At 44.2% G+C, this 27965-nt stretch overlaps 4 protein-coding genes across 7 annotated transcripts; 1 reads left to right on the top strand and 3 right to left on the bottom strand.

Moving 5' to 3' along the window:
• Nucleotides 1-11: 11 nt before the first annotated feature.
• Nucleotides 12-12256, top strand: arhgef49 (Rho guanine nucleotide exchange factor 49). 3 transcript variants are annotated; one of them, XM_077617397.1, is made up of 9 exons: nt 12-41; nt 136-239; nt 4476-4577; nt 4721-5955; nt 6462-6654; nt 8097-8271; nt 8832-9403; nt 9490-9635; nt 9698-12256. In XM_077617397.1, exons 4-9 carry the CDS (start codon nt 4739-4741, stop codon nt 10482-10484), a joined length of 3090 nt encoding a protein of 1029 aa, XP_077473523.1. In that variant the 5' UTR covers nt 12-41; nt 136-239; nt 4476-4577; nt 4721-4738; the 3' UTR covers nt 10485-12256. The 3 variants fall into 3 exon arrangements, with proteins under 3 accessions (XP_077473523.1, XP_077473522.1, XP_077473524.1); XM_077617396.1 differs by having other exon boundaries at nt 20-243; XM_077617398.1 differs by lacking the exons at nt 12-41; nt 136-239 and adding an exon at nt 2093-2820.
• Nucleotides 12257-12298: 42 nt separating this feature from the next.
• On the bottom strand, nt 12299-14914 carry tsn (translin). The gene is made up of 6 exons (XM_077617399.1): nt 14703-14914; nt 14484-14577; nt 14309-14405; nt 13882-13997; nt 13722-13801; nt 12299-12929 (listed from the first exon to the last, which is right to left on the bottom strand). The coding sequence occupies exons 1-6, from the start codon at nt 14766-14768 to the stop codon at nt 12705-12707; spliced, it is 678 nt and encodes a 225-aa protein (XP_077473525.1). The 5' UTR covers nt 14769-14914; the 3' UTR covers nt 12299-12704.
• A 248-nt stretch (nt 14915-15162) lies between these two features.
• On the bottom strand, nt 15163-19313 carry ildr1b (immunoglobulin-like domain containing receptor 1b). Its single transcript, XM_077616392.1, has 8 exons — nt 19027-19313; nt 17896-18066; nt 17590-17739; nt 17398-17517; nt 17171-17317; nt 16991-17116; nt 16114-16922; nt 15163-15600 (listed from the first exon to the last, which is right to left on the bottom strand). The coding sequence occupies exons 1-8, from the start codon at nt 19079-19081 to the stop codon at nt 15562-15564; spliced, it is 1617 nt and encodes a 538-aa protein (XP_077472518.1). The 5' UTR covers nt 19082-19313; the 3' UTR covers nt 15163-15561.
• A 324-nt stretch (nt 19314-19637) lies between these two features.
• LOC144086521 (immunoglobulin-like domain-containing receptor 2) lies at nt 19638-27942 on the bottom strand. Of its 2 annotated transcripts, XM_077616389.1 has the most exons (9): nt 27545-27942; nt 25005-25316; nt 24467-24586; nt 23044-23100; nt 22362-22508; nt 22108-22290; nt 21006-21213; nt 20316-20928; nt 19638-19937 (listed from the first exon to the last, which is right to left on the bottom strand). In XM_077616389.1, the coding sequence occupies exons 1-9, from the start codon at nt 27582-27584 to the stop codon at nt 19902-19904; spliced, it is 1716 nt and encodes a 571-aa protein (XP_077472515.1). In that variant the 5' UTR covers nt 27585-27942; the 3' UTR covers nt 19638-19901. The 2 variants fall into 2 exon arrangements, with proteins under 2 accessions (XP_077472515.1, XP_077472517.1); XM_077616391.1 differs by lacking the exon at nt 23044-23100.
• Nucleotides 27943-27965: the final 23 nt, after the last annotated feature.

Raw genomic sequence — 27965 nt, 5'->3', positions numbered from 1 at the left:
CACAGTTCCCAAGGAGAAAGCCGCAAAGAAAGAGGTCGCCGGTAAGGAATCCTGCACTTAAAAATCGAGGCGCATTTGGATATTTGGGGGGTTATATTTACCATCAAATTTATAATACAATCTCGGTGGAAGCAGCGGCTGCCTTGCTTCACGCGCCGGATGCAAAGGAAAGGCAACCGAGAGGGGGAACCTGCCATCCGCCTCCCACGATGGAAGTGACGGAGCCCGACTAATCCACAGCAAGTACACGTTCATTTGACATTTTCAGCTTTATCATGCAAAAATACAACTATTCAGAGCACAATAACACCACTGGTGGGCCATCGTGGCCTTTCTGTCCACAAATCATGCGTGAAGTATTATTTTTACTCAGCAAATGTATAGTTTTCGTGGCAAAATATTACATTTCTGTCAGATCATGGCAAGTTTCCATGACAGTTGTTCACGTTTATGTATTTGTGGACAAATATTGCCTTTGCAAGATGTTGGTGTGCTGTGAATGTTGATGTTTCAGGGTCATTGACGGCTATAGACGTCCAATCCATATCAACTGGCCAATGCGAGCACAAGGAGCAGTACAATGTGCATTGAGTTGAAGGGAGAGAAAAAAATCACAACTGAGTGAATTTAGCATTTTAACCTATGTTAAAATTGTAGTTAGTAATAATTTCCTTGTAATTGATGGTGTCATGGTTCTTTCCCCTGACTTCTGTGCAGGAAAGCGTGGGTTCAATTTCCACTCTGTGGCGTTGAGATTGTAAGTGTGAATGGTTGTCTGTCATTCCATGTGCCCTACGATTGACTGGTGACCAGTTTAGGGTTTAATCCGCCTTTCACCCGGAGTCAGCTGAGATAGGCTCTAGCACCCTGCGAACTTGAGATGTGTGATGAGAAGTGTTGAAATTGAATGAATGAAAAACGGCTGGATGGCGGCTTCCCCATCGGGGTCAATAAAACGCCACCTAATGAGGCGAGGTGGCATGTTGTTGTCATACACATGCTAATGTGAGACACCCCCCCGCCCTCCTCTCCCCGGATACTGACACCCCGCCAATGCTGTTTATTCCACACTTGCTGTAATTAGCATGCATTAGCTCAGTGGCTGACATCAGCTGTTTGCACACTACATGCATCAATGCTCAATACTCAGATCAATGGAGTGAGTAGATTTGCAGCTCGAATTAAACTTCAACCATGAAATATTTATGAATGAGGTACTACAACTTTCAAATGATTTATCATGCATTAACTAAGCAACAATCAAGGAAAATGTATACCTAGAGGTGGCAAGTGTGTCGTTTTTAAGACGAGCTGACCTCCACGCGTTCTTTTCAGTGTTTTTTGTTAACTAGATTTCACACCGAGGTCGCTGTCGGCGGCTGAAAAATCCGGAGGTAGCGGAATGACCTCGTCGCTTTTCGTGCCAACATTAAAAGCATGTTTCGGTGAGCAGAAATATTTGGATGAGCTTGTGATTAAATGCAGTGTAGCCTTGACGTTAGACATTTTTGTAGCTCAAGGAGCTTTTATCTGAAAGTATCCACCAGGGAAACGTGTCAGTATGGAGATTTGTAAGGGTAAGCTGTTCCTATGGAGTTCCCTATCTTCTACAGACGGAAAATTAAATAATGGATGAGGGAAATGGGCATTCTTACGTGAATACGTGCATGTGACCCATTTACACGCACATGTACACACATGGCAAATATCTGTTGGCAAGTCAGCTGGTCCGCTTTGCCACCTGGTCAGGGCGAGACCCCCTTCATGCTCCACCCCACCACCTGATCTCATCGATAAAATCTTGGACACGCTAAAAACTGGAAAATTGGGATACTTTTGGGATCGGTCAGGCCGAAAAAAGGATTTCCCCACTTTTCATTTAGGAATACTTATCCATACAAGGGTCGCGGGGGGTGCTGGAGCCTTAAAAAAAATCAAAGAACCCCACCAAAAAAATATGATTAATTACAAATATTTCTAAAAACAAAGTGTACCTAAAAAAGTGCAGTACTTTTACGTAATGAAAAACGAGACTTTACGTCACATGTTTGGCAGGAGCCAATAGGAACAGACCTCTGTTGCATCTGCGTGCTCCTCCTTCGCGATCCGATTCACTCGACACCACCTGGGTCAACATGAGACAATTCTTCGCTAGCGATTCGATTATTCATGTGGGGCTCAATTATTCATCGTTAAATTTGAGATATGACTTGCTATGGTCTGTTGTCGTCCATAAACTCCAATAATCAAGTTTCTCATCAGAAACAAAACTCCAATTAATCAGGCACCAACATTAAAAAAAATATCTATTCACTCAATTCCAATCCTCTGAAAAAGATGCAATTGGGCCCGATTTCCAATAAATTCCTATCCAATTTCAAATCGATGACATCCCTAGATGATACATCAGCTTTTTTATCACAAACCTCAAAATTAATGTATCAAATATAAAACGTTTGCTTAGGCTACAAAATATTTGGCCTCAATTGGCCCCCAGGCTGCAAGTTTGAGACCCCCACCCAAAAGATGAATACCCTTTCAGAAAAATTGTCAATTCATCTGATCGTCGATTAGATGTGTTGGCCCAAGTCGGTCCGAAATAAAAATGATAACCCCCTCCGAAGGAAACCATAACTACGATGTGGCCCAAGACAAAGTCGCGCTTGCCGGTTTCTGTAGCAACCGGCGAGGTCGTTCACGCCGGAGCATGCTCAGTCGGGGCGCTGTAACAAAAGGTGACGAGGGATCCCTCTCTCTCACATACATGCGCACACATTGATCCATTCACACGTTGGAGGAGGCGAGCTGGGAACACACAACGTGAGTACAAAAAAAACCCAAACCAAAATGTCTTTTGTTGTGACGATAGAAAGGAAAACCCTTTGAAGGCGCTTAAAAAGAAGAAAAGATGAAACCTGTGTGTGTGTGTGTGTGTGTGTGTGTGTGTGTGTGTGTGTGTGTGTGTGTATGAAAGGTATTCCACGTGTGGCTGACAAAAGCCGATTGAATAATTAACGTCGCCGTGCATGCTGGGAAGTATGAAGAGCTTTATGAACGGGGGACGTTGCCATTGATGACGGCGGACCGATTCATTTGGATTGGGCGGGGATTGTTTGTCACCAAAACGGCCTCTGCAGTGATGACAAGGTATAATAAAAACATCGAGAATTTAGTCAGACGCTTTTCAGGAAATCACAATGAATGAAAATGCCACTCAATGACGACGCACTGATGTAGTCATCAGGCTCATTTCACTTGGTGATATTAAGAAGCAAAATGGATTGGAAATGACTTTCAGTGTAAAGTAGTGCTGTTGTCAAACCTCAAGAAAGTATTGTAAATGACATAAATGCATGAACGATTAGCCGGTAACCCGATTTTAGTGCAAGAAAGCACATGCTGGACCCTTTCATTTGAGATATGACTTGATATGGTTCATAAGAATGCATAGATGAATCACTAAGATCAATGCGTGGGGAGATTTTGGTCCGTTCTGTAGTGTTTGCAGTTCTAGTTGGTCAACGGTGTCAATCATTTGGGACCGCGGGGACGAGGCAGCAGCTGCATTGGAGTTGCAACTAAAAGTGACTGTCACTTGACAGACAAGCTGTTCTACATCCCAGCATCCCATGGAAGGGGAGGGGAGGGGGGAGTTAAGGAGGGGCTGCTCTACTTTATATTCATGTGTGTACTGCAGGGTTATGCCAGGAATTTTTATTGTTTTTTTATGCTTTCATTGTTTGCCTTTCACTTGCCTGAAAATTCAAATAAGCTTAAGATGAGCTTTCACTACCACTCCTCCCAGTTGAAATGAATTGGACGTCTGTGAGCGCCAATAGAATGCAGTTAAATACTAGGAACTATCTATTTCTATTTGTATTGATTTTAATGTCATGAATACAATTTTTATTAAATTCTTATTCGTGTATAAATGTATTTATGTTCTAAAAGATTATATATGATAAAAACACAATCATGATTTGAAAATTATTCCTATAATAGTAATCACTAAGATTTTTTAATATTCACTTGTCCTATAAAGGGTTAAATGTCTCAAGTGTCAACTTTTGTCCCTGAAACAAAAAGGAGAAACATGTAACCTTTCCTTTTATTTACATTTACCATATATTTTTAAATAAATATTTCAACAACAAAAAAAATGGGTAAAACTGAAATTATTTGCACTTTTAAAAGCAGCTAAAACTTTACAGTTCTTTATGTTGAGCAATGTTATTGTTTTAATCATAATAATTTGCTATTGTGTATGACGTTCCCTGTGACTTCTATAAAAATGCGATATGAATAAAATGTTTCAGACTCACTACTAAAGAATGATCAGAAAATGTCAGGTATTTCTCATTACTGTACTTTGCCAAATGTCAAACCATTGCAAGAAAAGGCACAGGTGGCGTTTTAGTATTGTCGGTATGGAGATACCAATGTCGCTTTACTAAGTCGTTTGCCTTCTCTCTAAGGCTTCCAGAAGTAGTGCATTGTGGGATGCGAGGCACCAAGCCACAGAAGGAGGGACGGCACCCGATGCCTGCTGGCCACGGGAAAAAAAAATACAAAATGGGGTAGGTTAACGCCAGCCAAAGAAGAAACATGACGCAGGGTGTCATTTTAACAGTCATTTTAAACCTAATGCAGTTGGTTGCTTAACCTGGAAAGGCGGCGTTCATTTTTCTAACTTTTGAGGGCGCTCTTGTTCCCTTTGCAGGCTTGACGTCTGTATGCAATGCCCGACGTGAGGCCTCCGTTGCCATGTGACCGCCGGCCCTCCGTCCACGCACCTGGTCACCGCCCCTCGGAGATGGAACCCTGTGTATCCCACATGCCCCCGTACCTGGCCCCCCTTTCTGCTTTCCCCAGGCACCGAGCCCCGGGCCTCTACCCCGGGGCGCAGTGGTACCCGCTTGCATCCCGGTGCAACAGCAGCACCTTGCTGTCTACCGTGAAACCCTCTCCCGGTCAAGCGGGCCCCGTAGAGACGGGGCCGATGGCGGAAGTCGTGGCGGGAGGCCGGCTTTACCGGAGTATGGAGAGCTTGAACTGGAACCCGGTACTAGAATCCAGCCTGTGCTCGTCAAGCGAGTTTCTCGTGCGCTACACGGCAACGAGTCACTGGTACGATGGGCCTCCGGACTCGGGCTCCAACTCTGAGAGCTCGGCCTATCACCCCCGTCACGGTCCTCGCAGGAAGGACGTCCCCGTTTTTCCACAGTTGCTGTTCCCTAGTGGAGCAGACGAATGGGATGGCAGAAAAGGTCTGAGGGAAAAGCTCCGCCTCCAGAGCGCAAGGTCGGCAGCGGAGCCCGTCAAGACCATACCCCTGAGGACCACGGAATCCGCCCCCGCGGATCCGTACTCGGGGTGCCGACCGGCTGGGGCGCGCCTCACTTGCCCCGAGGAGATCAAACAAGAAGTTCTGAGGAGACTTCAGTTGCGGCGGCAGAACAGCAGCCCCGATCTGGCCGTGCGCGTGGCGCCACGTAGCCCAAAAGTGCTGCCGACGTCCCAAACCGCCGTTTTGGGCGGCGGCAATGGACACCAAAATCTTCCCCTCGTACGTCTGTACATCCCCACGTTTGAGGAGTTCAAGAAAATGAGGATGAAAGAGCAGGACCCAGAGTCCACGGTCGGGGTCTCGGGTCCCCAACGGGAAGCGAGTCCGGCCACCGGGGACGGAACGAGATCTCCGATCCGCACGGGACCCACTCCGCGGACCCCGCCGCAATCTTCAAGCCAGGGCGGCGAGATTGGGCGGCGCAGGAGGTCCAGCTTGGAACCGGTGGGATCGGTTCCGTGCCTGCTCCGCAGGGACCGGGGAGGGCGGCCCTCCAGTTGCTGCCCGGCACTGCTATTGGAGGGAACCGACTTGTCCAGCTATGGCGCAAAATTCTCCCAAATGAAGGAGGGACTGATTGGATCAGCTTTGGACCTCATTAAGAAGAGGTAAGAGCTGGTAGTCATGATCAAGTTGGGGTGCGATTGACGGCGAGGGATGTCAAAATCTAGTCATTGGATCTTTGTGTAGCAATACTGTTCAAACAAAAAATAAGTATACAGCCCGAGTATGTCATCGGTTTCACGGCAATATGATATTTGCCGATATGACATCTACGTACGACTATGTAAAGGATATTATAATTCCCCAAAGCAATGAATAATTCAATTTATAGAAAATTATTCATATTCTTTTCTTGCTTATCGCAAAATACTGGCAGGCAGGAATAATTATTGTAAATATTTTCCGGTGGGAGAAATAGGAGGGAAAAAAACAATGCGTAAAAGGATTAAATGGCTGCCCTATGAAGGGTTAAAAGTGGACCAATTCAACAAAGTAAAGGCCGAGGGGAAAAAAAACGGTGGTTATCTCAACATCAATATTTGATCATTACCTACGTATTGGCAAATCACCGAATCAATAATTCCATCCCTCACCCCCCCCTCCACACCAGCTGCAGTGCAGACATCTCCTCCGAGACCCCCGTCCGGCTGTCAGCTGAGCGGGAGGGAGACGCCGCCCCCCGTCGAGCCTCTGCCGGCGTCTCCATGGCAACCGCGGCAGGAGCCGAGGCTGGCCACCAGACGCCCGCGGCGGCGGCGGCAGAAGAAGACGACGGCGGCGGAGACGAGGAAGCGGGAGAATGCGTAAGGACCATTATTTCTCCGCTTGCTTTTTTTGAGGGGGCCCGTTCATGAATTGATGCCGCACGGCAGGGAATCGGGGTACCTCGGCTCGCAATCCGTCTGCGTTCAAGGATGGCGAGGACACTGCGACAGACGCGGGCGCCCGTGCAAAGATATGCGCGTGTGCGTGGAGGGGCGAAGGAAATGTCTGAGGATGCATAGAAAGAGGGGACGAGAGGGATTATCCCCACCCTGGCCGCCCGGCCAAATGGCACTTTCATCCGTCCGTGGCATTCCAGAGGTCAAGCGGGCAAATGTTTTGCTTTCCAAAGACGCGAGAAAAAGAAAAGACGATGAAAGGGGACGGGATATTTAAGCGCCATTATGTAAGAGTGGTCCAGAATACGAGGGCCGTCCAAATGTCGCTTCAGGGGACGCAATAAAAGTTAGCGAGCACTAAAGGCTTATATTCGTTCATCTTTCGGGCTGCTTATTTTCACTGTGAAATAGATTGGTGCTAGCTGTTAGCTGCTGTTTTTTTAAGTCTTTGGGTGCTATGGACAGCGATAGACGTCCAATTTGTTTTGGACAGCCAAAATGGAAGGGACGTTTGTGTGGGTCAGTCAATTGATGATAGATTACAATCTCTTAGCCACCGCTGACCTTTTTATTGAACTACAAAGTAAATCAATATGTGTCAAAATGTAGTACTGGATTCAGTTAAATGATCCAAAAATGCTGAAAATTGCATTTCACAAAAAAATAATTCTTTCTCCTCTCATTATGAGCCAAAATACAATAGTTTACTTTCATTCCATTCATAAACAGTGTTGATTTCATGTTTTTTTTTTCCAAATCAAATATTTCATCCAATTCCTTTTTTTTTCAAAAATTACATATTCTACTCATTTAACAAATGTTATGTAATTAATTGACTGTATTTCAATACATTTCCTAACATCGAAAATATTCGATTGAACGATCTCTAGTATAACATAAATTTACTACCCAATTGAAATATGCAACAGCGAATTCTACAAATTCTATTGAACCAAAATCCTTTATCGTGAATCCATTTTTCCACGTCAAATTTGTCTAGTAGTCAACGTAGCGGCGGGCTTTTTCTGTCTGTCCCTTTAAGCGGCCCCTCACCCTTCCTGTCCGCCGCCCTTCTCGAAGACGAGCATAAAAGGTGATTTGTTATCCCTGCCCATGCCTGATGAACCCTGAGAGCTCATGTAAAAAAATAAAAAAACATGCAGCATGTTTAGGAATTCTCCGCCTGAGATTGTGCAATCTAATCACGGAAAAGATATTTAAAGATTTTTGCTGATACTATAAACTATGAAGCCTAATCGCTTCATTATCTAACACATATTTTGATAGTGTAACGTGAAATAACATTTTTCGAACTGCGGGGGATACAACAGGATGATTGACAGGTTTCCTTTCTCTTCTCTAAGCTGCCGGGCGTCTGCCGGCGTTCCAGCTCAGACGCCACGTACGAGCGATCTCGGGCGGCCGGCGATTGTCGCCTGCGAGCGCGCTGCGGCGACTTCATGCCGGCTAACGAGGAGATGAAGGCAAAGATGGACGCTGCGCCACATGGACGACATCATCGCAGGGAGAGGGACAGTGGTGAGGGTCAACAAAACCTGATTTCTTCTGCGAACGATCATGTTTTGGTGGCATTGACGCCGATAGATGTCCAATTTTCGAATGCGGCGTTCCTGTTCTAACAGCCCGTTACCCCCAAATAACTTTCATGTGATAAAAAAATGTAGTTATTCTGAAGTAAGTGTAATGAACTCATTGGGTGCTAGTGATAAATGTCCAATCCATTATGACTGGAAGGGTTGGCAGTAATCGTTTGGACGATTATCCCAGCTGACATTGGGCGGAATGGCCAGATCCTCCCTCATTGGCAGTGTACAATGGAGTCCATTTTTTTATTGACAAAAGTGACGATAGGAGGAATTTCATGATTGACAAAATTTCGCCATATTGCCCAGCACTAGTTGTGTGCAACCTGGTCTGATTTCAAATCCAAAATACTGCATTCTCCGGACAACAACAACAACAAAAAACATAAATGGCACTGAACGAGAAAATGCAATCAGCATTTTCTGTCTCAAAAACGTTGTCTTGAGTGACACATTTGAATTCACCGCGTGACCCATTGATTGGTCTTTCTCCAGCTCCGGCGGCGCTTCGCGGCCACTCGGAACCATCTCGCGACCAGCGTCCGGCAGGCTCGGATGAGCTCTCGAGTTCGGGACCCCGGCCGGGCCGCGGCCGGCGCCACCGCTGGAGCACCATCAGCAGCCTGAGCGCCGACAGCGGCGTGGTGGGCCTGAGCGAGGAGGACGACAACGGCGGGGAGCCCCGCCGACGGCGACGCGGCGCCGAGGTGGAGCGGGCCGACAGCGGCATCGGACCGGGCCTTTCTCGAGCCTGGAAGCAAGCCACTTTGTGCGCCGACTGCGGCGGGCGGGACAAGGCGTCAAGGGACGGGCGCAGCGCGTGCGAACGTTGCGCCAAGTCGCGGGCGGAACGCAAAGAGGCCGTGCTGGAGTTCCTCAACACGGAATGCAGCTACGGCGAGGACCTGAGGATCATCAAGGAGGAGTTCTACGAGCCCATGCGAGGCGCCGGACTGCTGAGCGCCGAGCAGCTGGCCGTGGTGTTCGCCAACGTCCAGGAGCTGGGCGACGTCAACGAGAGGTTCACGGAACACCTGCAGGACGCCATCGAACACGCCTTGGACCAGGTGAGACCTGGCCTTTGCTCGGGCATGCGTCAAGGGGCGTTTTTAGCAGAATTTGGGTTCACCGACCGACTTTGATTGGGGTCCAGGGCGACGAGGACCTGCTGACGGTTTCGGTGGGCCAGATCTTTCTGGAGTTTGCCAGCATGCTGCCGGCCTTCCAGACGTATTGCCTGCAGCAGTCAGCCTCGGTCAACATGCTCAACGTGTTAGAGAAGGAGAAAGAACTGCTCAGGTAGCTAGCTAGCTCCAAGCGTAACGTAACAAGCGTGTTGATTTGTCACGCTGCCGTTCCAGGATCTTCCTGGACGTGTCGCAGAACGACAACACGGCGCTACGGCGCATGAACCTGCGCTCCTTCCTCATGGCGCCCCTGCAGCGCGTCACCAAGTACCCGTTGCTCCTCAGCCGCCTGCTCAAAGTCACCCCCGAGAAACACCCGGAATTCGGGCGCCTGCGCGAGGCCAAGAGCCGCGTGGAGGCCCACCTGGAGCACATCAACACCAAGACCAAGCAGCAGGACGGCAACGGCGTGGCCTCCTGGTCCCTGCGCTCCTTCCGCCGCGACAGCCGCAAGAGCCGCGAGCCGGCGGACGGCGAAATGCGTGAGGCCTCCATCAAGACGCTGGGCTGGACCCGGGAAGACGCCCACTTTGTGATGGAGGGGCCCCTGCAGCTCTCGCAGCCGGCAGACGGCCAGTGGGTCAAGAAGGGCAGCAAGGCTCTCAAGTTCCAAAACGTTCAGAGTCTCCTGGTGGTCAGGACGGAGCCGTGCCAAGCGGGAGAAAGCGTCCGGGACGGCGTCCTGGTCCTCATCAAGGACAAGAGCGGCGGAAAGTTCGCCGTTATGCGGGAGCCCATCCGCCTGGCCAACTGCGTGGTGTCCATGGACCCCGAGTGCCAGGACACCTTCGAGGTCTTGGACATCCGCCGCGAGGCCTTCGTCTTCCGGGCGGCCGACAAATCCCGGACGCACAACTGGTTCAACCAGATGAAGAGGTACGCCCGCGACTTGGGCGCCTGGCGCAAGAGACGCAACGCTTTGCCCAACATCATGATCAACACGGCTCAGAGTCGCTCCTGAGAGACGCCATCCCGAGGCCTTTCCCATCCAAACGAGAGTCGAAAACTTAGAAGTGACTCCCCCTCTCAAAAAAAAGAAGAAAAAAAAGCCTCGCCATGAATACTTGGACTAAAATCAAAGGGAAGAGCAAATTTTGTTGTTTTGTTGACAAGGCTACGGGTGTACTGCGTTTTGCGGCCACAATGAAAAGACTAAAATACTATCGGGGTTGGGAAAACAAAATAGGCTGAATTTGAGGGACAAAAGAAGAAAGAATCAGACTTTTCCCCTTTCCGTGACAGTGGCAACTACCCCCATTTTAATAATAATTAAAAATATTTAATACAAACCCTTTTATTACCTATTCAAAAGTTGACACTAAAGACCTTAAAGTGACTATTATTAGAAAACTCTTGCTTTTTTAACTATTATATTGGCATAATTGTTCGATCACCAGAAATGCATTTATAAATTAATAGAATGTGAATGAATAACAGATAAAATTTGATAAAATTAGCAATGCACACTGGTATTTTTATAGTATTTAACTCATTTGTTTGCAATGTAGGCCTAATATAGTATATCAAAAATATACTGTATATAAATACGTACATACCAAGCCAAGAAATCAGACTTTATTCTCATATTTCTGGGAGGATGACGCATTTCAAACTTAAAACTTTGGGGGGGGGGACGACAATTATTTTCCAACCAACTTCAATCTGCTATTCCAATTTCTTTCTTTTCAGTGTGGCTGCAAAACTGCTTAAAGAGTCGCTAAATCAAAACGTGCAGCTCTTAAAAATAATCAAAAAACCTGGGATGACCAAAAAAAATCGTGCGTCAGCCACGATTTTGAAGACTGTTGATTTTATTTTCTATCTGCCGAAGAAAAAAATGTGACAAAGGTTTTGTGCTTGATGGGTATTATTGCGTCGCCCTAGTCCTCTTTTGCGTGTATGGCGCCACCTAGTGCATTGTGGCGAAAACATTCCCTGCCAGACACGAACTCTGCCCCTTTCCAGCAATAATCGATCAAACGAGCCAACGCTTTTGGTCCCCGCATTGTTCAGAATTGTGTTTTTCCTTAGACGGAAAAGACCCTTTCCCATCTGTGTATCAGAAGCGTAACGGTAGCACTGCACTGCTCATTCCTTGACAATCGCAACACTAGTTTTTCATTTGTCGGATCCAAACCGCTGTGTCCGGAATCCGCGATAGTCTATGTGCAAAATGGCGAGGTGTTACTGTACTTTTCGCTCTGGAAAAAAATGGATAAAATGTGATTACCCATCTTTTTCTCAATTTCTATTGTTTCCTAAAGTCAGATAATTGCCATTTGAAATGACTTTTAGCTCAGGTCCATGATCTGCTTATTTTCTCCCCAACTTAATTGAGTAAACCACCTCCGAGACTGACAATTTGATCTTATTTTTTTTGGCAGATTGCAAAAAAGCCAGGATAGTGTGAAAGTGGATATGAAACCCGTTATGGTCCGAGCCCGCCCGCGTGCCTTGGCTCTCGTTTCAGCCTTCGGACAGACTTTAAAGTGTCTTCCCATCAGCCCCCTCTCCTACCCTTCCTTCACGTCGTGAGCGGCGAGAGCTTTATTTCGTTGAAAGCACTTTATCCAGCGACTAGAACGGACGTCAAAGCAGAATATTTCCATTCTGTTCGTGTAGCGGATCACTGTGTACACCAACATGACTGTGCTTTGTTTTTAGTTTTTTTTGGGCTGTATTATTTTTATCTCCGTAAAATATCGTCGAGCATAATAAAATATTTCAAACGCTTTTGCACATCTTTTTAAATCAAGACTGCTGGGCCATCGTGGGTCGGGTATACAAATATATTTACATGTTGCACACTGCATGATACAAAACGCCAACAAATGAGTCAAACAAAAAAATACAATGAAAAAACATCACCAGATCCACCTTAGCGTATTAGGGTCACACTCAAGGGGGGAAAAAAAGGAGGCGCAATATTATGCCATCAATGCTGATAGATTTCCAATCCATTTCAAGTGTGTCCCAAATAGTGCTTGGTAGTATCTTACTAAAAACTTGCTCAAACGGCCAGGAAAAAAAACTTTCAGAGGGTTCCAAACCATCCCAACATGGCATGCGGAGGCGCTTCACGCTACCCGCAGGCGCAGCTAAACCGTTTCCAGCATGAAAGGGGCTAAATTTCTGAAGACCCCCCCCCCTGATCCGAAGCGGTGTTGAGTACTTCCCGTGACTACTGGTCGCTCTTGGCCTCTTTGGCGAGTCCGCGAATGGAGAGGTCGTAGACCACCTCCTCGATCTTCTTGACGTCGTACTTGAGCCCGTCGTATCGTTTGCGAAGGGGATCGTTTTTGAGGTTGAGCAGACGGAAGCCCGAATCTAATTCGTTGATGAAGTTGGAGATGCGAAGCGGGCGCTTGTAGTCGCCTGCAGTCACGCTGTTGACTGCCAAGCGTGACTGAGTGGTGGGCAGGGAAAAAAAGGGCGAGCCCCCAGTCACGGACAAAAGGCACACACACGATGTTGTTGTTTATCTTTGGGTTGAGGGTTTTTTTCTTTTCAATTTTCGGTAAACTTTGGAGGGTTTTATGTCACTTTACTGAGATAATTTTCTGTTCCTTTCTCATAATATTTAGATTTTAGTACTTGGAAAAATCTCTTTTTGCTTTTCTATTGTTAACAGTGATTTTTTTTTTAAAACAATTTCAGAGACAGAGGACACCTTTTCAAAAGTTGACACATAATAACCCTTTATAGAGCTAGTGAACAATTTTGGTAATAAAAAAAAATGACACGGAAGAACTTTACCCTTTTGCAGGGGTTGTGACTATTTCAAGTCATCTAAAAACTTCTGAGAAAACTTAGCAATTATTGACATAATGTTAATTAAAAAAAATAAAAAATGGTATTTAACTATTTTATGCTCAACTGCACTTCTAAATTTTAATGTCTGTTACAATTGTACTATTTAGACTGCCATATAATTTTTGAGATGCTACTTGGCATTTTGTTTTCATTTTACTTTCTCATGCGGTACATGTAATTGAAAATTGAATACATGTTAATCCCACCCATTTTTTTTAATTTAAGAAAAAAAGGAAATATGCAATTGTATTCTATAAATAAGTTCTGATTGGATTAAATTTTCCCAAATCAGTTCATATTAACTATGATGAAAGTAGTTTCTTTTAAATGAATATTACAACCAAATAAATGTTCAGTATTTAAACCGAGATTTAGGTCGACTCACCAGTTCACTGGCCATGATCAGCAAACCTGCAAGGTAGTCCTCCACATCCAGATGGAAGCCTTGGTCACGCACCACTTCAACTGAAACACAGACACATGCGATGAGGGTTTGTGTCATGACACCAAAACAGTCACATAGGTGCCCACGCGGGTGTACCTACTGTCCAGAATGCGTGCCACCTCCTCACGGGTCACAAGGGCCTCGCTCTCCAGGTAGACCACAAATGCCGCCAAGAAGACCAAACGCTGCAGGACGAAGCGCCAGTGCTCGTGAAACCTGACAGAAAATGAGCCTGTTAGCATTGATTGATAACTGATTTAAAAAGAAAAAACAATATGCTAATGAAAAAAAGTGGAATCTGAAAACACAGTTTCACACTGAAAACGTTATTCCTCTAACAGCTTTGTTTGTGGATGTCCAATCCACGTGGATGTGTGGGGACTGGCAGTGAACCAGTTCATGTCTATCGCTGTCAAGTGTGTTTAATTGTCAATGCTTTGCATTTAATAGTAAAAAAATATTACTTTTAAAATGGAATACAAACATTCCAATTAAAAATAAGTGTTTTTAGGCAAAAATAGATCCACCTGTAATATTGGTCCACAGGAAACTTGGTCTTCAGGTCGGCAATGTGCGTCCGGACTGTACCAAACAATTCTCTGGCCTTAGCACACTTCTCGGGGACTGTGGAAAAAAAGCCAAATTAAAAAAGATACATCAATAATTCTGGATTTGCGCGTTAATAATGATAGAGACACTCACTGTCTTTGAAGCCAGACGGTTGGTGTACACTTTGGACAACCGTGAGGATTTCCCTGGCGGTCTGTTCAAGCGACTGAACCACTTTGCGGATTTCCTACGAGGGTCAAACGCAGTTTAAAAAAAAACACCATATCTTTTGCCCGTTAACTTATTATTGACCAGCTCTTTCATTATGATGCTAGCTGGTAGCACTAGCCACGACGTGCTTCGATTTCTTACCTCTCGAATGTCCTGGTCGGCGCTTAAGAAGCCTTGAATGTAGGAAAACATGGCGCTGACCAACATGACGGAAATTTGTTTTTAACGGCAAAAACTTGGAGGCTTGTTGCTAAATTGCTTTAAATTGCGCTGTTTAAAACACAAGAGAGTGCCTGCGATACGTCAGGCCTGCGCATGCGCTGAGAGAGCGGCGTTTTGAGGCATCGACACATGTCGCGGAATGAAATACGTCACGTGCACTTTTGTCGCAACATATTGCGGTAAACACAATGTTTGAGGCTTTAAAATGCATGTTACAATACAGTGTTAGTTCTTTGCTTATATTTTTTTTACAAAACTAAAATCTAAGTTTTAACCCTTTTCAGAGACAGTGGTCACTACAGTGGACTACTATTTTTTTATTTAACCATTGTATTTTTCAAACGTTCCTTATGTATAAATGAATGGAATGTTAATAAAATCTGATTTTATTGATTTTATTTATATGATTTAATCATGAAATTAAAATGAACAAAAACTGAAATATACACTATGGTAAAACATGATTTTGTGCACAAGCTTGACAAAATCAAGGCCAGTGACTTATAATATACAATCTAGATTAAAAACAGTTTCTGAATGTTTTTAAACAAAAAATTCACAATGGAACATATAAAAAAATTAAATAAAATATCGTTACAGTTGTCTATGTTGCTGAAAAAGACAACTTTCAATACAGTATTTTGATAATGGAAAAACATGCATATGGATGATTAACTTTGGTGCAACAATGGTGATAACTCAAAATAAATCCATCCTTAATTGATAAGCAGAGAAAGATGAATCCCTCTTTTTCAGCTTTTGAGATGAAAGAAATGCTTCAGATGACCATGCTGGTGTTACTACGTGAGCTTCTATCCTAAAGAGAGAAGTGAAAGAGTGTCAAAAGTAAACATGCAAATCAAGTTGTTAATCCATGGTAAAATATTGGCAGCGAGGGTCTACAAAAATGTACCATTAAAAACCTGGGAAAGATGTAACCTAACAAAAGTCAAAATTGATAACAAATGACCATTTTAAAAAAAGTTGAATTTTAGATCAATCTGTCTTTTCAGTAACAGCAAGCTTGACTGCCAGAATGAGTGTATGGGTTGGAATACATTAAAAAATAATTTAAAAAAAATTATATATATAAATAGATTGTAACATACTATGATTTTCAGTTTTGAAAAAATCTACCGTCAAATCTGCATCTACTGAATCACGTTACAATTTGGAATTGTATATTATGTTTTTTGACAGTAAAATTCTGGTAAACGCAGTTGCCAACATTTTACCGTAAAATTTACACCCCCACCTATTTTGCCCCAAAGTAGGTTAAAAGAACAGAAAGATTAAAGAGAAGAAAAAATGCTTGTTAGTGTTTCCTTACGGAAAGCCGCATGTGGTTCCTACGGTCGTTGCCGGTCCCGTGTTGTTGGCTTTCCACCGAGGAGTAGCTGGGGGGCTTCTCAGACCACTCCCTTCCTCTTGCCTTTCGCCTGTCGCCGTCTTCTTCGCCCGAGCTCCAGGACCCTTTATATCGAGGGGGCGAGTAACTCCTCTCCCTACGCGCGCTCCTGCCCCGCATCTCCTCCATCAGATCGTCGCGGCTTCGGGTCCGAGGCCCGGACATGTTCGGGCTCGGCTCCCTCCGGTACCCTCTTCCTTGCCGTCCCTCCCGGTCGGAGTCATCGCTGTATTCGCGCAGGATCTCCCTTCTCGGAGGAGACCGTTCTCTGTATCGCCGTTGTTGCGTGCCCCTTCCGGAGGGGTTTGTACTACTGCTGGAGTGGCTTGGGAAACGGAGAGCCCCCCTTTCCGGTTCCGCGTTTCGGGGATCCCTACGGGAGGAGAAACTGGGCGCGTGTTGTACAATGGGAGGTAACGTGATCACTCGTCTCTCCGTGCCCCTCACGCCCATTTCGTCGAGAGCCGACAACATGCTGGGGGGTCCGGGGGTGTAGGGCGCGACGGCGGGAGGCGGTTGGGGTTGCACCACTACCGGGGGCCCATTCTGAATAGGGTGTATATGCACGTCCAGTCCCCTTACTTGGTTCTCCAGGTAATCCAAAACGTGTCTATTGTTTGGGTGGTTTCCCGTTGCTATGCCATTGAGATGGTGTTGGGGGGTGGTCTGCTGAGGGATCATCTGCATGGGCGCCATGGCAAAGTTTTGTTTGCCAGGGGCTGAGAATGAGCCTGAAATGAATGATTTCATTCAAATGAATCCACAAAGCCACAGGTTTGACTCATGGCTTTGGACTCACCCGAATACAGCATGGGGACACCCTGAATGGAGCTATTGGCGCTGATGGGAGCATAAATGGGCTGGCCGTGCAACCAAGGTGTCATGGCTCTTTTGGCATCGCGCATCATCCTGTGTTGCATCACGGCTACAAAAAAGAGACGAGATGTTAGAGGCAGCCATATTGGATCTTACTGCCTACCTTTCTCCGGGCAGCAACATGTCTGGGGACAGCAAGGGCAGCGCACGTAGCAGCAGCACTTCTGAGGGCAGCACTGACAGCAACATATGCTCAAAAGTAAGATCAGCAGCAAAACGCCCAGAATGATGAACAGCACGGTCAGCCAGTCTGGAACAAATGAGCCCACTTGAAAATCCATCAAACAACCATGGTCAAAAGCATTTCTGGGTCAAACTGAGCTTTCTTACGATACACAATAAGTTTGATTTCTCGATCCGAATCGCCCGACGTGTCACCAGCGGCATCGATGTTGCAGAAGTAGACGCCGTTGTCCCACCACATTACCTCCGTGATGACCAGGTCAGCCTCTGTCATGCGCGCGTGCGTGTATTAGTTCAAGCGTCTATGCAATTCTCATTTGGTTTCATCATCAAACTTACTGTTTTCAATGGTAATTTTACGATTGCGGTAATCGACACCCAACATGGGCTCGTTGAGGCCTCTCTTTTGGACCACCGTGCGGACGGTGCGCTGGCGGTCCGGGCAGTCGTTGGCTGGATCCTGACCCAACTGCAGCGCGGCCTGGTAGCCTTCGTGCACAGGTAAAAAGAACAAAAGAATAATTGACAAGAGATGAAGTAATTATTTTCAGGTAATAGTAATAAACCTGTTCCTTTTGCGTCTCATGCCAACGTCTTAATTAGTTTATTAGAGGGAACACAACCGGTTCTAAATGAATAACTCACTTGTGGAGTAATATTCCAGAACAGGGTCTTTACAGAAGGACTTGAATCTCCAGGTAATAAGCACATCCTGAGGGTTTGCCGAAGTGGTGAAGTCGCAGTGGAGGGTCACAGAGCCAAACAACATGGTGCTTCTTTCCGTCTCTCGGACAATCACTTGGACGCACAGCAGCTCTGATGGGCGCAAGAAGAAAGATTAGGGAGGGAGCGGGGACAAAAAAACTACAACTTTGGTGAACATGTTTACATTGCAGTCATGCTTGTAAAACTGGATGGCCTCAAATGTGACTAAACAAGTTTACACATATTACACTTTCCCATCAGCAGATATATCATCTTTCACTCATCACTGACAAAGAGATTACTAAGGATCATATGATAATTGGGGGTTAAAAATGCAGTTAGTAGTTGTTGCAGACATACATTTTCTGGTGTATATACATTTGTTATTTTAATGCATGGAAGGATTTTACGAGACAATTTTCCTAATCTGTGCTTCATTGACTTTTAGTGTGAGAGATGGTTTCTGTTATGTTTGTTGCTTAGAAATATATCCCTACCTACTGAAAACAAGTGTGGCCTAAATGACCCAAAATGTGATGTGCATGTATGCGAATGTTGTAAAAACTGCATTTCATTATTAATTATTATTACTTTTCATCAATAAATACAATTATAGTTAAAATACTAAAAAAATGCAGAATAATACAAATAATAGGAATAAAGTAATGAACTCATTGCTTGTCATTGATGTTAGTCAAATTTATTTAAACCTGGAGGAAATGGCTGTCAGTGCCATTGACGGCATTAGACGTCCAATCCATTTTGACTTGGAAAGTTGGGAATTTGCTTATATTTAAGTAAAAAATTAATTTAAATTAAAAGTATTTTGCAGCACGATGCCAGTAAGTGTACTTTACAACACCTATACGTGTAACTAAATGAAGCAGAAATACTAAAACGAAACGGAGTCGGCCTTGCCCTACTTTGTTGCACTGTTTAATGATTAACCTTTCCGCCTCAACTGTTTGCCTTCGTGACTTCACCGAGCTTAGACGGAGGGCAAAAAGAAAAAGCATAATAGCCCGACAAAGTACAAGGGATAAAATAGCCCTAAAGGCATTTAAGCCTCACCTGTTGGAAGGGAAAGCAGCAACAGCAGCAACGTCGCAGGTGTCAAATTTCCCATCACCTCGCTTGTTCCCTTTATTCTTCTTTGTTGCCCTCTATCCTATCGACGTTCCAAAAATCCTGCCAAGTTTTGGGTACGTGGGTTAGAAGCCACGGGTAGATGCTTTCCCACATAGTAAAGCGAGATTTTTTCTCAGGAAAACATGTTATTCGGAAGTGGAGATAACAAAACACTTGAATACTCCCACAGGTGCACTGGAGGAGGGGTGGACGGTCATTGCCCCCACCCCCTATGCAATGACGTCACAGGTCTCCGCCCCAATCAGATAAGTGCAGCACGGGATCAGGTGATTTAGTACCTGTGTTGGAAAGAAATTTTTACATTTATCTTATAAAATGGCACCATTTTTTTCATCCACTCTGTCTCTTTTTATTATTATTTAACAATTAATATTCAATGAGCACGTGAGGGAATATTAACCATATTACATCCTTAAATTTATTAAAAACTATCCCTAAAATCTACTCTTCTCTATAATCTTAACAGCGTAACAGGTGTAAAGAAACAACAGTATTTCAAATTTGTGATCATAGACACACAAAATAAATCAAACTCAAACAGTATTTTCTTTAATTGAAGAGTGCAAATAAATCCTGCAGAACAAGAACGATTCAGGTTTTTTTAACAAATGGGAAGAGATACACACATACAAAAAAAATCCACAAATACAAAATGAACCTGAGTTACACTATTATAATAATAATCCATCGGCAGAGAAAGTCCTTCCAGTCTATCAAGTCATTCAGGCGCATACTGTACTTGTACTGTATGATGGGAGGATGGCGCTGCATCCAAAGGCACGGATGTGAAGCTATCGTCAGACTATGAGATTATCCCTGCTCAGTGCTGTGCTCTGTTGAAGAAATAGTGATAGAGCCAAGAGTTAAAGACCATGCATTCATGCCAGAGATGTCAGATGAGTAGTCAAATCTTAAGATTGTGTTAGTAGCAGTTAACATGAAATGGTTTTGTTGACAAGAAAAATATTAGTTAACATTACAAAAAAAAATGAATCGTGAACAGAATCCAAATCGGACGATATGAAAAAACATTTTTTATACTGAACACTCCACCCTACATTCAAAATTAATATGGGCAGAGATTAGATTCCAGAAATTGGAGTAAACTGTGGTACCACTTGACACTGTAAACCCGCAACCCAACATTTTCAATCAACGATAAGACTCTCGTTGGGATGTCATTTTTTTTTATCCAGCTATAAATAACTCACCAAGTTGCGTCTCCTGTCTTTCTCCTGAGGTGGGAGGGACATCCCATGCTGAGGATGGGAGTATGAGTAATACCCAGCGGCAGGCTCTGAGGCTTCAAATCGCGCTGTCCTGACAGATTCCGACGTGCGGTACCAGTCGGACCTACGGTAACGCTCTGCAGCGCACTCTGAGTATGGTGGCAAAGGGTCATCCTCTTCTGGACGGTGGCTGGGTGAGTGGCTGTAGTAGCTGTTGCCACCCTTACCTCTGGAGCTGCCTTTGGAGGGACTGTCACTGTTATCGTCCGGCCTCGTGGCACCTCGCTCGCCCCACGCTTTGTTCTCCATGGCGTAGCTGAGGAAGGCGCCGTCGTATTCCGTGCGATGGGGCCGCCGGGAACCCAGTTCCCCATCCCACGTGCCCCTTCTCCTCTGGGGTAACGGCAAGGTGTCGTCGCCGTGACGCTCATCGTCTTGGTTTCTGTAGCGACTTCTCGGCGGGCTGTAATCCCGTTCGAGTCGGCGGTTACGGGAATCGTACGATCGGGCGAATTCCTCCAGTTCGTCAAGCGAACCGGTGCAGGCCCGCCGGCTCAATGACTTTCTCTGGGGGTGCTCGGAGCGAGCGTTCCACCTGGAGGATGGACGAAACAAACCATGTGATGCAATTGATAATTTTTTTAACATAATTCACCAAATGAATCTATGCACCTCCTCTCCAATTCATCGTCCGAGCAGTTGTCTCGTTCCCTCCTGACTCTGCTATTCCGTGCGAGGGGGGCCACCCTCAGCGGCGACCCATCGTCAACGTCGACATCTACGATGGGCGGCATGGCCTTCATCTGGACGGTGTGGTAGGTGTGTCTGAAATCCACATTCCCTCCCTCATGAAGAGAGCTGAGTTCTGATATGCTAGTGGCTGTTTGGAAACATGGAGGGAAAACATATTTACACTCAATAATGCTGTAGAAAATGTGATTATGTTATGCAAAGAAAAGGATGACTAGAAAGCCAACTAAACTATTGACACAAATGATACAGGACACAAGTGGGGAATCAAGACACACGCGACGTGGCACAACGCTACAGATCGCACAAAAAAAAGACTAGTCTGCGCTGCCTTACGTTGGTGCGCAACCAGCTTGGCAGTGGGAACCCGAGCCGAGAACAGAACTTTCATAGAGCCCCTGCAGTCTTGACTGGGTTTCAGATGGTAACCACGTACGCATACTGCAGATACGGGCACACACACATATGTGTACATGCAAGGACTCGCTCATAGGTTACAACACTAGGTACGTACACCAGGACATTCATTCCTATTCTTACCACTGAATTAGAAATTTTTAGAAAACATGTCAAATATTGTCTAGGACATTACTCGTACATTACAGTTTAACCTATTGATATGCTTGCTGCATGCAACGAGTATCAAATTCATGCAAATATATAGCAATTAGTAGACCAGAACAAAAAGTTATGGCAGCATTCCCAGTCTTGTAACTTTAATAACCGTTTGTATATGGTATAAATAGCTACATTATAGTAGAATTATATAAAGAGACATTCTCTCCTAAATACAGGCGCAGAGTAGTCCTAAATATTTACCAAAACCAAAGGTGAGATTGGATTTGCAAGGTTATAATAATCAAAGAAACTAAATCTTCATTATAAATAACACTTTTCTTCAGTAAAGAGTAATCGTAAATACATGAACACCAGTACTGCACAACACGCCAATGTGAGTATATAGGACTGCATGAGAGATGATAATGAATGGTTTACTTGATTTGTATATTTTGATGACGCTCACCTCCAGCCAGGTTATTTTCCGTCAAGGGGATGGAGGCGATCGAAGGTACAGAGGCAACAGACGCGAGCTTCGGCTGGGGCGTGGGGACAAGAGGCAACGCGGTGGGAACACCGGGAATGTAGTAGGGATAAAAGGGCATCGGAGAAGGCGGCACACTCTTCCCTTTCTTCCCTGCTTCGTATACTGAATGGAGAACAAGAGTTTACGTTAAGCTCAAAAGTCAGCCAAAAGACGTTAGTTAGTATAGTACGTACGGTGTCGTGGGCAGCAGCAGGTTTCGGGGCAGCAGCAGCACCGCACGTAGCAGCAGCAGGAGTGCGGGCAACACTGACACCAGCAGATGCACATCAGCAGCAGAAACAAGAAGCTGCCAAGACCCACGCAGCCTACAAACGCCCACTCTGTAATATACACACACACAAATATATAGAATTGTCCTACCTTCTGCTGTACCAATACAGTTTGAATATAATGTTATCATAGTGCATATTATGATTTCATATCAAGTCCTTCTGGTTTTGGGTGTCCCGAATCATGTCATGTCGGTATACAGTCAAACTGCTCATGGCCATTGTTGGCTTTTATTGATGCGTAGACCGTGTTGTTTTACCTTGTTTTGTCGCCGGTCTTTTGGTCGCCCGTTGTCGCGGTCCAGACGACCAAAAGACTGCGACCAAAAGACCGGTGACCAAAAGACGGCGACCAATCGACCGCACACGGTCATGTCATGCTTTACCACATTACATTTCATTGTATGGTCCTGTACTACATGAAGAGGGGTTGCAGCAGACTCCTCCGTATCAAACATACTTTGGCTTTTACGTTATTGTCCAAAATTGGTGAAATGGATCAAAAAATGAGAGTAGAAGGAGGCACAAAAGAGGTAGCCATGAGGAAAGAGGCAGAGCAGAGTGCTGAAAAGAGTTGAAAATGTACCTGGCATAATCTCCACATCAAACTCAGGTAGGATATCGGCTTGTTCGGATGTCCTGCCTTGAAGAGAGGTAGAAGACGAAGACGGGAAGTTCCGCAGAGTAAGCAGGAAGCAAGAAAGGGAGTCAGGTAATAACACCCAAAATTGGTAGCTATTTCTCAATGAAGGGTCACGTGTAGTGCATTGACCAAAACCACAGATTTTTAAAAGAACAACCTTCACTTTCAGCTGCATTCTTTCTAGCATGCTATTTTTTTTTAAAACAATTACAGATCTTTCCAACGTTTAGCTCCAGAAAGTCCTCCCAAGACACGATTAATCTATCACCATTTTATACAAATACCTAAACAATTTCAGACAACACTAAGGAAACCATTTAAGTAAAGCAAACTGGCTTTTTTCTCATGGCGCATTTTTACCTTGTTCTCTATGATCAATGTCACCAAATTCGAGGAATAATATTTTTAGGCTTTTTGTATCAAAGAACAAAAACAGTTTAGCATGTGGAGTAATTGCGCAAAGCTTCTACATCTAAGCACGGCTTTGTTACTTCTGTGCTATACAGAGTTAAAAGGAAAAACTAGGATGCAAAGATGTTAGCCACCAACTATAGTGCACTATCAGGGGGGGAAAACAACTAAATTCTGGCCTGCCATGCACATACCACAAGTCTTTGTAATGCAGAAAGAGAGACTAAAGAAGACTTATGATGCAGGTTGTTAAAGACAGGAGAAGAAATGTGGAAATTGAAGATGTTGAAAAGAGTTGGCAAGAAGGAGGTGAATGCATAACAAATGTATCCAAAAGAATCATGACAGATACTACCATACTTTACAGGAGCACTAAAACTACTAACACACTTCACATTATCATTTCAAATTTAAGACACTTATTCGCTATGGTTGAAATCTGATTACTTTGATACAAAGGAAACAATAATATTTTGTTATTGTCGCAAATTTGACGATAAAGGAAGAAAGGACACTTCACATTATCATTTCAAATTTCAGACACTTATTCGCTATGGTTGAAATCTGATTAATTCTCAGCACAATTAAATTCAGTCAAAATGGATTTGACGTACAGTGTCGTCAATGGCAGAACATGACTTTAATGAATGCCCTATATACTAAAGGGTTTTGTTAAATTTAGCCTGGCGATTTTGAGGGGGTGCTTGACGTTAGAAATTTCATGCTGAATAAGTGAGTGGGGGGAAAAGGGTCTGCATTATCCTAATAAGCTTTCAGACTGTCTTGCACCAGATTGTTAAATTCTGTTAAGGGTAAGGTGGGATACACAAAAAGCCCATTCATGGAGGATCAAGCACATGCAAAGAGTCATTGGGGGTCTCCATGGAAGCTCATTTCTTTTCTGTTGGGAATGCTAAAATGTAGTGTGTCTGGCAAATAAAGAATTTTTTTCTACCTAGCACCAGTAATTCCAGCTGGCCCTCATCCTTGCCGGCCAGGTCATCAGCGACGACGACTTTGCAGAAATAGACTCCGCCATCGCCCCACTGCACCTGGCCGATGCGCAGGTCTGCTTCTGCACCGACAAAAAAAGATTGTAAAACATGAGGATGAAGATCTAAAGTTGCATGAATTGTTAACATTTTTATCCCTAGTATAGTAGCAGTAATAACACAAAGGCTGTCAAGCACGTCACACATCGCCCCCCTTGAATATCGCCTATTGCCACATTAGGAGAAAACGTGTGCTTTCTCTAGATAAGACGTGGTGTTTTTTAGGGGTCCACATTGGATACAAGTGATAAAAATGCTATGTGTTCATGGGTGCTTTGGATACAAGTGATAAAAATGCTATGTGTTCATGGGTGCTTTGACTCCATTGTGAGGGAAAAACAAGAGATTTATTTAGGGCAGTGATTCCCAAGCATTCTTAAGTTATCTGAAAACAAAGAGGTTAATATATAATACGTATATAATAATAACAAATGACATTACTGTTTATGATGGAAATATCTCTGTTCTTGTAGTACTCTGCCAGCGTCATGGAGGAGCCTTGCGCAGAAGCCACTATCCGAACCGTGCGGCTTTTGTCAGGACAGTCCAGGTGCGACTTGGCAGCCAGCTGCGAGGCCGCCGGCTTGAAGGACTCGTGGGTACGGTCGTGGCAGTACGACTTGTACCACCACTGCACTACCGGCGCCTGGCTGGAGACCGTGTCGTAGTGGCATGGTAGGACCACTGACTGGAAGAGCATGGCGAGCTGTCGCTTATCCGGCACTGTCACGTGCACGCCATTGCACGCACAGACTAGTAGAGGGAAAAAAAGTGAAGATTAATTTTTTTTTTCTGTGATTGACGACATTCCTGGATTGAATCACTTTTCACAAATGCATACGATTACAGATTCTTTAAAATATTTTTCCTTGACACCAGTTCGCTTTTCAGTACTTTGCATATTGATATACATTTTTCTCAATTGTTACACAGGGGTTTTCATCAGTGCAAAAAATTATTGACTGGCATTATCACATGAACCTGTGCTCAAGTCTAACAGTGTTTGTGTGTGTGTGTGTGTATAACTGACATCACAAAACAGCGATGTCAGATTTTGTGTTTAAATATTAGTACATTAGTACAGTACTATATACATTTGACTGATATTTTTTTATTATATTTAAAGTTGGAAAACAGTGGCTTAGTCAACTCATCTAAATACTTTGCACCTGAGCTAGCATCCAAGGCAATTCTGGTTGATAACTTCTCTAGCATCAAAACAAAAGTCAGCCGTCCAGCCTCGTTGGGGGAGGCCGACAAGGTCAGGGGGGTTAAATTCCAGTGTGTGTAGGGGGAGTGAGTGTATCAGGAGGGGGTATGAAGAGGCTTGGGTTAGTCATCACGTGGGGAGTAGACACTTGTAGATGTTCTCTACTATGTGAAGTTAACTCGAGGTGGGGCAGGAAATCACTGTAAACAACTCCTAAAGACGGGAAACAGCAAACAAGAAGCCACCGCCCCCTCAAAGGCATACCTTGAATGAAAAGTCATGTTGAAATGTTCACATAAGTGCTAGTGATGCATATATTTGATGATTTTTTTTTGTACAACTCCACATCTCTGAAATTCCTCCCACAAGTCTTCCCTTTGTTTCCCATTGTTAGTACACCGCTCCCCCTTCTCCTGTCCCACTTGAGGACCAGAAAAGGGGTAGGGGTTTACGCTCTCCTAACCAATGGTAAGAACTATTCAGGTCCAGCTGAGTGTGAATGGACCAATAGAGTGCTAAGGATTATTAGTAAAGCGTTAGATCCCACGAGCACGGAGGAATCTGACCGTTTGATTTCAATGACTTACGTGTTACTCAGTAGAGCAGGTGTTAATCAAAAGGTCCAATGGAGGAAAACCATTACTTCTGTGATAGTTCAAAGTTTTTTTAAACACAGGCACAAAATGGGCCATTCTTGAGGGCCAACTGATTTAAAATCAGTGCCATTTTTGAGTCGTGTTTGTTGTATTCTTTATGCATGTTACTGCTGTACGTAACTGAAGAGCTTATTTTAGACAAGTTTAACACACACACACAGTCTTTCCTGTCAGTCTTTTCCTTTACACATTTCCTGCTTTTGCTTAGTTGAGCATTCCTTCAAATTGACTCATTTGTCCAACAGAAACGTTACCGTGATAAGATTCACTATTCAGCACAAAGTTTGATAAGAAAAGGAGACATTGTTTTAAATTTTCAAAAACATTAAGATTTGGTCTTTGATGTGCTACTCAGCAATGGTTTGGATCTAATACATTTTAATGCATGATTGTTTTTTTTAAATCAAGATAATATTGTTAGGTTTAGCGTAAATATAATGTAGTATTAGGTATAGGGGTTACTAATATTATTATTAATGAATTGACTGGCATTGACGATGCTTAATGTCCAATCCATTTTGACTATGAGATCATTTGCTTTAACTCATTCACAGTGCCAGACATCCAATTGATCAGATTGATTTAGTCACTCATTTAACTTATCATTGGCTACCATTAACAGCTCTAGACGTCCAATCCATTTTAACAGGGAGCGGGTTGCTGCCATCTCTCCCAGCCAATTCTCCAAATTTAAATGAATACGACATCTAAAGTTGTCATCGGTTGAAATCGTACGTTTTATTAAGTGATGAACATGAATATAAACACATTAGTATTGACAAAGTAAGCACTTAAAAGCAGAAACTGATTCTTGGTAGCCATGATGTGCCCGTCCCCCAAAATATAACGGTTTTCTCGCATGCAGCAATTGTAATCATCACCTAAATATACTTTAATTAAATGGGCAACTCGATGAAAAATGGCAAAAAAACAAAACAAAAAAGTTCTTGATCATAACTTGTGTATCAAAGGCTATATGACGTTTAACGCCTTGTAAGCATCGTCTGGCTGTGAAGTACTAGTTGGACAGTTGGAAGTGGTTTCAACCTGTTGCGATGATGTATCTAAGACGTTCTTGTGGCATTAAATCGTAATTAAACGAAAATTCAACTTACCCAAAGCTCCTATTAAAATAGCCAAGCGGTTGAGAGTCATCGTTTTATCTCGTTTGGTGGTGAGGAGGAGAACTTTTTATCCTCTTGGTTGCCTTTCGTCAGCCGCTCCGCTCAGGACTCCGACCGGAATGAAGCATAATGCGACTGTACCATTAGGAGTGGGAGTGAGGGGGCGTGAAAAATAGGGTTCAAAGAGAATTAAATAATAAAAGGCCTCTTTTATGTTTGAAATCCTTCAAAGCAAACAATATTTCGGGAAACTGTCACGAGAATGGGGATGAACATGTAATATCAATGCTATTCAAACGTTATTATCGTTGGTGAAACGGCCTGTTTGACGTCAATAAATTAATTACTGTGCACTTTCTGTAGGCATTTTCAGATACTATATTCTTTTCAAAATTGCTACAAACAAATATCT

The sequence above is a fragment of the Stigmatopora argus genome, chromosome 13 (assembly GCF_051989625.1).
Source record: "Stigmatopora argus isolate UIUO_Sarg chromosome 13, RoL_Sarg_1.0, whole genome shotgun sequence".
Taxonomy (NCBI): domain Eukaryota; kingdom Metazoa; phylum Chordata; class Actinopteri; order Syngnathiformes; family Syngnathidae; genus Stigmatopora; species Stigmatopora argus.
The sequence above is the reverse complement of the archived record's forward strand: the minus strand, read 5'-3'. Positions and strand labels throughout refer to the sequence as shown.

Excerpts from the sequence above, each read along its gene's own strand:
- arhgef49 (XM_077617397.1), top strand. The coding sequence starts at position 4,739 with ATGCCCGACGTGAGGCCTCCGTTGCCATGTGACCGCCGGCCCTCCGTC. Across the intron at positions 5,956-6,461 it reads TTGGACCTCATTAAGAAGAG|CTGCAGTGCAGACATCTCCT; the intron begins GTAAGAGCTGGT and ends CCTCCACACCAG. Across the intron at positions 9,636-9,697 it reads AAGGAGAAAGAACTGCTCAG|GATCTTCCTGGACGTGTCGC; the intron begins GTAGCTAGCTAG and ends CTGCCGTTCCAG.
- tsn (XM_077617399.1), bottom strand. The coding sequence starts at position 14,768 with ATGTTGGTCAGCGCCATGTTTTCCTACATTCAAGGCTTCTTAAGCGCC. Across the intron at positions 14,406-14,483 it reads ACCGTCTGGCTTCAAAGACA|TCCCCGAGAAGTGTGCTAAG; the intron begins GTGAGTGTCTCT and ends TTTTTTCCACAG. Across the intron at positions 12,930-13,721 it reads TGATCATGGCCAGTGAACTG|TCACGCTTGGCAGTCAACAG; the intron begins GTGAGTCGACCT and ends CCCACCACTCAG.
- ildr1b (XM_077616392.1), bottom strand. The coding sequence starts at position 19,081 with ATGGGAAATTTGACACCTGCGACGTTGCTGCTGTTGCTGCTTTCCCTT. Across the intron at positions 17,740-17,895 it reads TCTGGAATATTACTCCACAA|GCTACCAGGCCGCGCTGCAG; the intron begins GTGAGTTATTCA and ends CTGTGCACGAAG. Across the intron at positions 17,318-17,397 it reads AATCAAACTTATTGTGTATC|ACTGGCTGACCGTGCTGTTC; the intron begins GTAAGAAAGCTC and ends CATTTGTTCCAG.
- LOC144086521 (XM_077616389.1), bottom strand. The coding sequence starts at position 27,584 with ATGACTCTCAACCGCTTGGCTATTTTAATAGGAGCTTTGG. Across the intron at positions 25,317-27,544 it reads TATTTTAATAGGAGCTTTGG|TCTGTGCGTGCAATGGCGTG; the intron begins GTAAGTTGAATT and ends TCCCTCTACTAG. Across the intron at positions 22,291-22,361 it reads CTGCTGCTGCCCACGACACC|TATACGAAGCAGGGAAGAAA; the intron begins GTACGTACTATA and ends TTCTCCATTCAG.